Source organism: Microtus ochrogaster, chromosome 2, assembly GCF_000317375.1.
Source record: "Microtus ochrogaster isolate Prairie Vole_2 chromosome 2, MicOch1.0, whole genome shotgun sequence".
Taxonomy (NCBI): Eukaryota; Metazoa; Chordata; class Mammalia; order Rodentia; family Cricetidae; genus Microtus; species Microtus ochrogaster.
This window is the reverse complement of record NC_022010.1, coordinates 49,672,177-49,682,175: the sequence shown is the minus strand read 5'-3', so window position 1 is coordinate 49,682,175 and position 9,999 is coordinate 49,672,177. Positions and strand designations below refer to the sequence as shown.

General features: G+C 39.8%; 1 protein-coding gene across 1 annotated transcript in view; it reads left to right on the top strand.

Annotated features, from left to right (window-relative positions):
• The window catches only part of C2H3orf30 (chromosome 2 C3orf30 homolog), a 12,881-nt gene extending 3,829 nt beyond the window's left edge, over positions 1-9,052 (top strand). The window contains exon 3 of the mRNA XM_005344993.2: positions 8,888-9,052. Within this exon, the coding sequence (XP_005345050.1) occupies positions 8,888-8,932 (45 nt within the window). The 3' untranslated portion in view covers positions 8,933-9,052. The remainder of the gene's footprint in view (positions 1-8,887) is intronic.
• Positions 9,053-9,999: the final 947 nt, after the last annotated feature.

The window sequence follows — 9,999 nt, the reverse complement described above, 5'->3', positions numbered from 1 at the left end:
AGTAATTGCTAAACAAAACTAGGGAATGTATTTAGGAAAGCAGAGTCCAGGGGCTGGCAAGATAGTTCAGTGGATTAAAGCCCTTGCCTTTTGATCTACTGAAGGTGTAAGTCACAAAACAATCCCACACCAGTTTGGAATTATGATTTAAAAATGGATATTTATTTAAAGGAAAAAAACTTACAGATCACTGTCCTAGACAGCAACCCTCTGTGCAATCAGGAAAGGAGCCTAGTAGCTGGAAGTGGAGCCAGAAGCAAGAGAACAAGCACATGGCTACCGCTGCTTTTTAAAGCAAACAAGACCATGCCCAAGTGGACTGGTATCTTAAAGGCTATTGGCTGAAGGAGCAGAAGAAGCTCCCGCAGCACCTCCCCCTTTTGTTTAAGTAAGAGAGTTCTAAACCCAATACAAAACAATATACACTAGGAACAGATATTAAGTATAAGATTAGAATTACAATCAGCATAAACAATATTAAGCAAGGAATATATGCTGAATGTTTTAATAAACATTCTATCCTATGGAGTCTATGTCTTGTTTAGGAAATGGCTTGGCTAGATCATAAGAGGATGGTAACTATGACTATCTAATCTTCAACCCTATCAAAGGCTTGAGAAGGGAAATAATATTACTTGAGCAGGCAGGAAATACAAGCAAGTAGCTTCTAAAGTGAGCAATATATGGCAGAAACAATTAGCTACCTGAGCAATCACCCAACGTCTCATTTTGCAACATTGAAACAACCAACTTTGGCTATGGCCTAGAATAACTGACAGACCATTTTCAAAGGGAAGAAAATTTTCAAAACCATCTTACCCTGTCTTGGCAAGATTTGACAGTCCTGTTTATCTATTTCTGGATACTATATCTTGTCAGTGGTCGAGGCATGGGCACTTCTTTGCCCAAAGGCCAGTTTTTGCAAGAAGAAAACAGTCTCCAAGTGGAGTGTCTTTGGTGCTCAACATTCTCTAGAGAATAGATCAGTGTTGCCAGGAGCAATCATGTCTCATGTCAACAAAACCCTAAGTTATTTAAATGCCATGTTCCACAGATCCTTGAAGTGGTTGAAGATTATCTATCTATGCAGAATATAATCTTAATGTATCGAAAGAACCTGATTAGTCTAACTATAAGTATGACAAACATAGATGACTATTGATCTATAATTCTTAATACCTATCTAAATTAAAGACTAAGACAATAAACAACTGTGCAGTAAATGAGGACAATGACCTCCAAATGTAAACAATGTATAAGTATCTTGATCATACATACACACATATACAAGCCCCCCACATGGATCAAGGTACACACACACATGCACACATGTACATACACACAAATACAAGCTCCCCACATGTATCAAGGTATACACACACACATGTACACACACATGCATACACATACATACACATGAATACAAGCTCTCTGCATGTACCAAGATACACATAGAGACATGCACACACATACATGCACACTAATGCAAGCTCTCCTCATGTACCAAAGTACACAGACACACACATGCACACACACACATGCACACACATACATACACACTAATGCAAGCTCCACACATGTACCAAGGTACACACACACATACATACATATATATATACACATTTAAAATAAGTTTAATTTTTAAAAAAATTTTGTCTATTCTATAATTTTTCAAATTAAAGAAAAAATAATGCTTATAAATGGAGTGTGATACTAAAGAAAATAAATTATCATATATATTGTTCAATAAAAATATATATGAAGTGGCTGAATATATAGCTCAGTGAGAAGATACTTGTCCCACATGCACAAGGTTTCCAGCACTATAAAATCAATTGATTATTTAATTTAATTAAAAACGTCAAGTATATATATTGAATACAGAATTGAGTGATACAGATACATTTAGCATATTTTAATATGTTATTCCTGAAATGAACATGATTGTTATTCCCTGCAAATGAGATGCTTGCTTGCTTCGTGACAGCATTTTGAGTTTGAGTTATTCAACAACAATAAAAAAGTATGGAAGTTAATCTCATAAATCTGATATATCCTTCCTCATTTAATACTAAAACAAAACATGATTTTTATGTTTTAAAGTCAAGATTTTGAACGATTATATGTAAATCCCCAGTGCCATTCTTTTATTCCCTTTTAAGAACTCTTTTTTAACTGTTTAAAGCAAATAATTTATTAACTGATCATCTAGCAACATCGCAGTTCTCAAACGCTTTGCAACTTTCCCACCATCTCTTTGATCTTGGAAACAACCAAAAAGATGCATTGCTCTTTAAGTAAAACTTTTAACCCTTCAAATTTGATCTTGATTTGCCTGATATCATCCAAAGAAAGAAAGTAAGATGTTTCTTGGGGATATGGGAATGCCTTTAGAATGGCTAGGGCAGTAGGAGCTGACTGCAACCCTCTTGGAACCAAGTGTGGTGTGGTGTGCTTTCTCTCAGCAGATCACTGAAAACTTAGTCTATGAAAAGCCGGATGACCCTCTGAACTTCATGCTAGACCAGGTATGGAGTGGGAGAGAACAAAGCCTTCTGTTCTCATTGTCAGAACACAGCACACACACAGACAGATGGACAAAGCAGACCACGAACAGCTCCAAGCCATCATGAAGGAAACATACTGCAGCTTCCATCCAAGCATTTTTACTCAAGTCCAGAACAAATCTAGGGATGGGGGCTCACCTCTTGAATGCCAGTGTTCAGGGAGCAGAGGCAGGCAGATCTCTGTGAGTTCAAGGCCAGCTAGGGCTACATAGTGAGACCCTGTCTCAAACTGGAAAAGAGCGGCTCAGCATCACAGAAGGCCCCCTCCTCATTAGTTCCCACAAATGTGTTACTTATTTTGACCTCTCTAAGAGCTTGCTCACTTTTCTTTAAAATTTTACTGTCAAACATGAATCATGAAACACTTTTGTTGAGACCTGTGAGCTCTCTGAACTGTCTTTGCTCAGTGCTGTTTTCGTTTTCCCTCTTTTGCCCCAGATTCTGTCTGGGAGATGGAGCCTTCTGTTGCATGTAGCTATTCATCCATTTTCAGCACTGCATACTATTCATTGGGTAGACTACTAGGGCTGATTCATTCTCTTTTCCAAGGACATGCAGATTATTTCCAATTTGGAGCTTTTACAAAAAACCTTGTAGTAAGCTTTCCCATCCGGGTCATTAGGTGGTATATCACTCTTGGCTGTATACTTTAATTGCTGGATTGTAGAACATGTATCTGCTTAGCTTCAAATGGATTGTTTTCATTTTCCAACATGAGTGTACCAGCTTGCACCCCTCCCCGCTACAGCTCTGTAACTTTACCAGTGTTCATTGTTGCCACTGTATTTAACCGTGGCTGTGCAGGTAAGTAGGTAGTACATTTTACAGTGTCCTTTTGCCTTTTCCTGGCTGATGGGCACTGGCATGCTTTTCCATCTGTTTACTGGCCGTTTGGAAACACTTAGTTTTCTATAGTATTACTTCATGTCTTAGTCCTTAGCAACAGGCTTCTGTATGTTCTGGCTGGGGCGTTTGGTTAATCACATATGTTTGTATATCCATCCACTCTCTGTCTGACTCTCTAGCTCTTACCTTTTGATGAGCAGAGTCTCAAGTTTAATATCAACTGTAACAATATTTTTATTTATGATAAATATTTCCACTGTCTTATGTTAGAAGTTTCACCCACATTTGACTATAGTTTCTTAAATTACTCTGTGTGTGTGTGTGTGTGTGTGTGTGTGTGTGTGTGTGTGTGTGTGTGTGTGTGTGTGTAAAATGGAGGGTTTCTTTGTTACCTTTCAAATCTATGTCTACAATCTTGAATCAGTTTTGTACCCATAGGAGACTGGGTAAAGATCCACTTCTTTCATTCATCCAGAAACCAGCCCCTTTTAGTAAAGGTCATAGTTTACACATTGACTTGTATTTCACATATTTATTAATACTTGCTTTGAAATAAGAATCTTAATTATTGCGACTGGAATAACTCAGCACCTAGTAGAGAAAGCTTGCCCACTTTATTCTCCTTTAAACATATCTCTGATATTCTTAGAGCTCTATTTCCATATTTGTTTTAAGAATTATTAATGAAGTTACATAATAATATGTAATGTATACTTCCATATACATACAAGCATACACCAGTCGGATTGTGTGTGTGTGGTTCCTTTTGGTCTCAACTGGGTCATTATTTGGGGAGAGTGATAACTTTAAAATAAATCTTCCCATCCTTCTTGGCCATTCATTTAGGTTTTAAGTTCTTTCAGTACATTTACTATCTGCATACATGTTGTACATGTATTTTGGTGGTTTCCTTGTGGGTATTTAATGCTTTTGATGCTAGTGTATGTAGAAATTTTTAAATTTTGAGGATCTAACTAGCTGGCATGCAGAAATACAGTTTTGCTATTCTTAGTCATTAGCCTCACTGACCCTGACTTGGTTCTAGTGAAGTATTTCCAGATATGTTGAAGCACTGGGGGTTTCCACAGACACATGCACATCATCTGTGAGTAGTCTTTTGACCTTTTCCATCCTTCTTCCTCCCTCGTCTGATCACCTATGGTGCAGGTCTTCTCTGTGATGCTTCACAGCCATCTTCCTCTCTTCTCCTCCCTACAGAAAGGCTGATCTCTAGGAACTCAATTAGGCTTGTGTCCTGATTCTCCGCTGGGCTAAGACCATGAGACACCCTGGATGAGGAGCAGGAATAAAAAGAAAGGCGTGCTTAGGTTTATTTCTGTGGCCTTCTTTATGAGTACATGCTGATCTGTCTGTCTGGAGGCATCTTATTTTGCATGACTATTACCTTTTGGATTCCAATAATAGTCAAATCGTACCTCAGTGTGCAGTGCACATGCACGAACATGAACACACATGAAGTGCACACACACTCACAGGCACACATACACACACACACACACCCTCAGGCCTAAAGTTACTTCTACTGTCTCTAGCTTTGATTATCTTGCTCCATATGATTCCCCATATCTATTTCTTTTTAAGTAATCCCTTTCCCTTCATAGAATTCTACTGTGAATGTATGCTCTGTTTTTCTGTTTGTTGTTATTTTGTTTGGGATAATGACCAATGCAGCACTCGGGTTAGAAATCTCCAGAATAATCAATGCTGGATGCAAGTACCTGCTTTGATTTACCTTATTTGCTCCTTAAAAAAATATTTTTCACTGCTTCACTATTAAATATGATGTTTATTGTTTGTAATGGTCATTGCTCATTTTAAGTAAGTTCCCTTCTCATATATTTTCTGAGATTTTAAAATAAATTTTATCAAATTCAAATTCATTTACTTTACCTTTAGAGATGATTGGGTGAATTTTTTTTGTTGTTCTTATTTTAGCAAAAGGGAGATTTTTTTTTTTTCACTTTTAGAGCTTTTCAATCATACGTAAAGAAAACTGCACAGATCTGAAGGGCTCTTCCATGACTCAAAGCATGGAGCAAAAGCACAGAAAATCAGTACAAATGCATAGCTCTTGTGGCAGCTTAGGTGAAAATGGCCTCATGGGCTCATAGGCAGTGGCACTATTAGGAAGTGTGTTCTTACTGGAGTAGGTGCGGCCTTGTTGGAGTAAGTGTGTCACTAGGGGGCAGACTTTGGGTTTTCAGATGCTCAAGCCAAGCCCAGTGTCTCTCTCTTCCTGCTGCCTGAGGGTCCAGGTGTACATCCTCTCTCAGCCCCTCTCCAGGCCACCATGCTTCCCACCGTGGTGACGATGACTAAACCTCTGAACTGTAAGCCAGCCCCAATTAAATGTTCTCCTTTATGGGAGTTGTTGTGGTCATGGTGTCTCCTCACAGCAACAGAAACCCTAAGACAGCTTTATTGAAATAAGCAAAGTCATTCTCAGGCAAACACATGGCTCTAGAGCTGCCTTGTTTCCAGTCCAGGGGCTTTTGGTTCTAAAGGAAGGATTTCCTGAAGAGGTGGGTATTTCTTGGACTGGCCTAAGTTATATAATTTCGTGCTTACTGAGCATGTGCCTGCCATCCCATAATCCTCTCTGTTGGAGTGAGGAAAATGCTATGCAGCTCAGACATGGTAGCCCCTAAGTTAGGTCACCTTGGGACACTCTACTTCTTTTGTACACATGTGTCTCTTGGGAATACCCTCCTAGGTTTCATTTCCTAAATGTGGTCTTATTTTTCCTGTTTGTTGAAGGGGGCCATTATACGATCCTTAGGGTGATCTCCAGCAGTGCAGGGGATGATAAAGGCTTGCCTGGGGTGGCCTTTCCAGTTTCTCTGTTCTAGAGTTAACCTTACGGTTCACAGTTCTGCTTTTCTCTCTCAAAATCAAGACAGCGTGTTAGCAGCTCCTCTGAACTCAACTAGGTGCCTTACCCTCTCTCCTACATGAAATATTCATTATTGCTACTTCTAAATTAATGTCCTTTAAAATGTAACATGAAAGTAATGAAATATGTATTGATTACTTAAGAGCTTTCTTCCTTGATCAACAACATGATTGAGATTCACTCATAGGGTTCATATTGTCATTCTTTTTTTATTTGCAAATTCTCTATTCTGAGTTATATATCAATGATCCTTCGTGGGTTATTATGTGTGACGCTATAGTGAACATAGAGTTATACTGATTTCTTGACACACATACACATGTATTTCTAGTGTTCACATATCCAAACCTGGGATTTTCTGAGGTATAGTATATTGCCATAAATTCAACTTTAAACTTTTACATTTTATCTATGCTGTCGTGTGTGTGTGTGTGTGTGTGTGTGTGTGTGTGTGTGTGTGTGTGTGTTGGGTCCCCTGTACCAGGAAGTGTGTTCAGAGTCAGAGGACAACCTTCAAGAGTCCGTTCTTTCGATGCCTCTTCTAAGGATCCCAATTATATGGATTTGAGGTCACTTGAAGTTGTCCTACAACTAACCTAAGACCTGGTAGAAAGGATAACTGGAATCCCCATGGTTGAATCTAGTGTCTAGAAACAGTCAGCCAGAGGAATCTCTGGAATCCTGAGTTCTTCACTGTTCACAATTGAAAGACAAAATGTTAGTGCCATTGGGAGAGAAATTAGGTAAGATGGTGATTTCAGTCATGGTTTGCTGAGCTTCCGACGTCAGGGTAAAGCCACAAACAAAACTGTTGAGAAGCTGGTGTAAGCACATGGCTCTCCCTCCCTTTTCTATTTCTTCTCTAAATCTCCTGTGATCATCCTTTACCTCAATCCTCTTCCAAAACTGTGATCTTTAATATCATAAAAACGTGCCATGGGCCAACTGAAAAAGATGTCTCCAGCATTCTCTTCCTCAGCCCTGAGACTTTTGACATAGTAATCACTTCTCACCTTCAACTCTGGTTATTTCCTAACTTTCCTCCACCCCCGAGGGCCACCTTTCCCCTAGACAGGTGTCCTTCCCTTGGGCGTTCTCCAAGGTTTAATCTCTGTAGACTTGACTATCTCCATACTAATCACGGAGTATTCTTCTGTCTCCAGTTACAATGCAATTCCAAAGTCCTCACATCTCCCAGTTATCTCTCAGGATTGGAAATATATTATCCCATGCCTTTTCAGGTTTAGGTTTCTGATGAGAAGTCTGTTGTAGTTCTGAAGAATTTGCCTAATAAGTTGGTGTCTTTCTCCTTCAGTTCCCCTCAGCTTTCAATTGTCTTTTCCTGTTCCTTAGTCTAAGAATTTTAGCTATAATGTACTGTGAAGAAATCAGTTTGGGGTTATGCTTATTTAGAATTTTAAATGCCACTCACACTTGAATTCCCATCTCTTTTCTTATATTGGGGGGAGGGGGGATTCTACTATAATTTCAATGAAATGGTTATTTTTTCCTAAATATATTTATGTTTATGTGAGTGTGAGTGAGAGAGAGAGAAAGAAAGGGGAGATGAGGATGTCAATGGAAAACAGAAAAAGATAAAGAATGCCTTGAGACTGAAGTTCAGGTGGTTGTGAAGTGTCTAACCTGGGAACTGTGTGTGTGTGCATTCATCTGTGAGAACATGGGCATTGTGAGTGCCTTAGAGCACATCTGCAGGCCAGAGGACAACCGGAAGGGTCATTCTTCATCTTCTACCTTGTTGGAGACAGGGTCCCTTTGTTGTCTTTTTGCTGACTATACCAGGCTAACTGGCTTTGAGTGTCTGCTGGGAATTCTCTCTACCTCCCATATCCCTGTAGGAACACTAAGATTTAAAATGTTCCTGCCTCAAATCGGGTTTTTATGTGGATTTGAACTCAGGCCCTCATGTTTGTGCAGTGAGTATTTTTGCTTTTACCCATCTTCATAGCTCCTTTTCATCACTGAAAGTTGAATTAGAAAAATCGCTGTATGAGGGCTGAGTCAAATGCTCGCCGTGTAGACGTGAGGACCTACCCAACACGTTAATATTTTAGGGAGTAGTTTAGTCCATCTTGTTCTCAAACCAATGGTTCACGACCTATGCGGTTCAAGACTCCTTTGGGGGTTGAACGGCTCTTCACAGGGGTTGCCTAAGACCATCAGAAAACACAGGTATTTACATTATGATTCGTAACAGTAGCAAAATTACAGTTATGAAGAGAGCTCCTGGAGCTGCGGTTACAGGCAGTTGTGAGCCACGAGATCAGAGTGTTGGGGACCAAACTCAAGTTCTCTACAAGAGCAGTGTGTGCTTTTAACCACTGAGCCATCTCTCCAGACTCTGCATAGCTTTATTTTGTAACGGTTTATTTAGAGATGAAACCATGAATCTTCACTTATGGAGTCTAAATTATTTGTGCTTACTCAGTCCAAGGACTTTCGTATTTTAAACTTCTACATATTTAACCCCTACAGGATTAGTGATTCTGAGGAGATAAAGATTCCCAGTGGAAAATTTCTCTTTTCTTCTTCTCCTTAGGTACAGGAAATGATCCGCTACAGAGACCAGCGGAGCAGCATCTGAAGACTAACTCTCGCCAGCACTGTGCGCTGTCACCCACGTCAGCTCTGTGCTCCTCTCTCCCTGGAAAAAAAAATGTGTTTTCAGCAGGCCTTGACGGTGACTCTGCCTAAGTGTGTTCTCGGTTTAGGTCAGAATATATAGAGTGCCTTTGTAAATCTCACATGACTATTACAGGTATCTCTGGATAATCCCACAAAATGCACACACTATGGCTTCTTATCACTGCCTGCTTCATTCTGCCACTGGTGAATGAGATTGAATCTTCCCCTGGCTTTTGCCTACAGTAAAACTCAGGCATGTGTTCATACCCTACACACATCTGGGCAGGTGAGGCAATGTCATTTCCTCGTCACCTTTATCCCCTAGAGAAATTTATATCAGGCAGAATGTGCAACCAGTCCAACTGGTATTTAGCCGCCAAATGCTTTAACTCAGTCTATCTGGTATGAGAGTATCTGGTCAGAAATCATATTTGAGATGATTGTTCAATTCTATTCTTGCATGGCAAACATTTTAAAGCTTTTCTATGGGAACACTGATGTGGACTTGACTCTTGGTATTGTTAGCTAATGACGAGGTAAGACTGTGTGACTATATGGCAATGGATTATGCTTGTTTGACATTCACACACAAATCCGCTGTCGTGGCTCTGACAATTTCTTTCTCATAATTGTGCCCCAAGCATTCCTGCCTCGTTTCCTGATTGTTTAGCTTTTCCTTTAAGTTGTTCATGAACTGTGCGTGTGTTCAAACTCAATAAACGCTCTCTATGCAGATGCAGCTTGTCAGCCTGGAGGCTGAGCTGAAAGCTGACCGACAAGCGGTGACCTGTGGGATAAACCAGAGTGATGTAAACTAATAACCTACAGCCTGAGTGGCCATCCTGTTATTAGTGATAGAAACATGGAGGCTTCAAGGCCATGGCATGTTAAGTGATGATTCTGTGCCGGGTTGGTGGAGCACACTTTTAATCCTAGCATTTAAAAGCCAGAGAAGGACAACCTGAGGTTCAAGACCAGTCTGGGCTATCTGACAAAATGATCTCATGTATAAAAAAGAAATGAAAA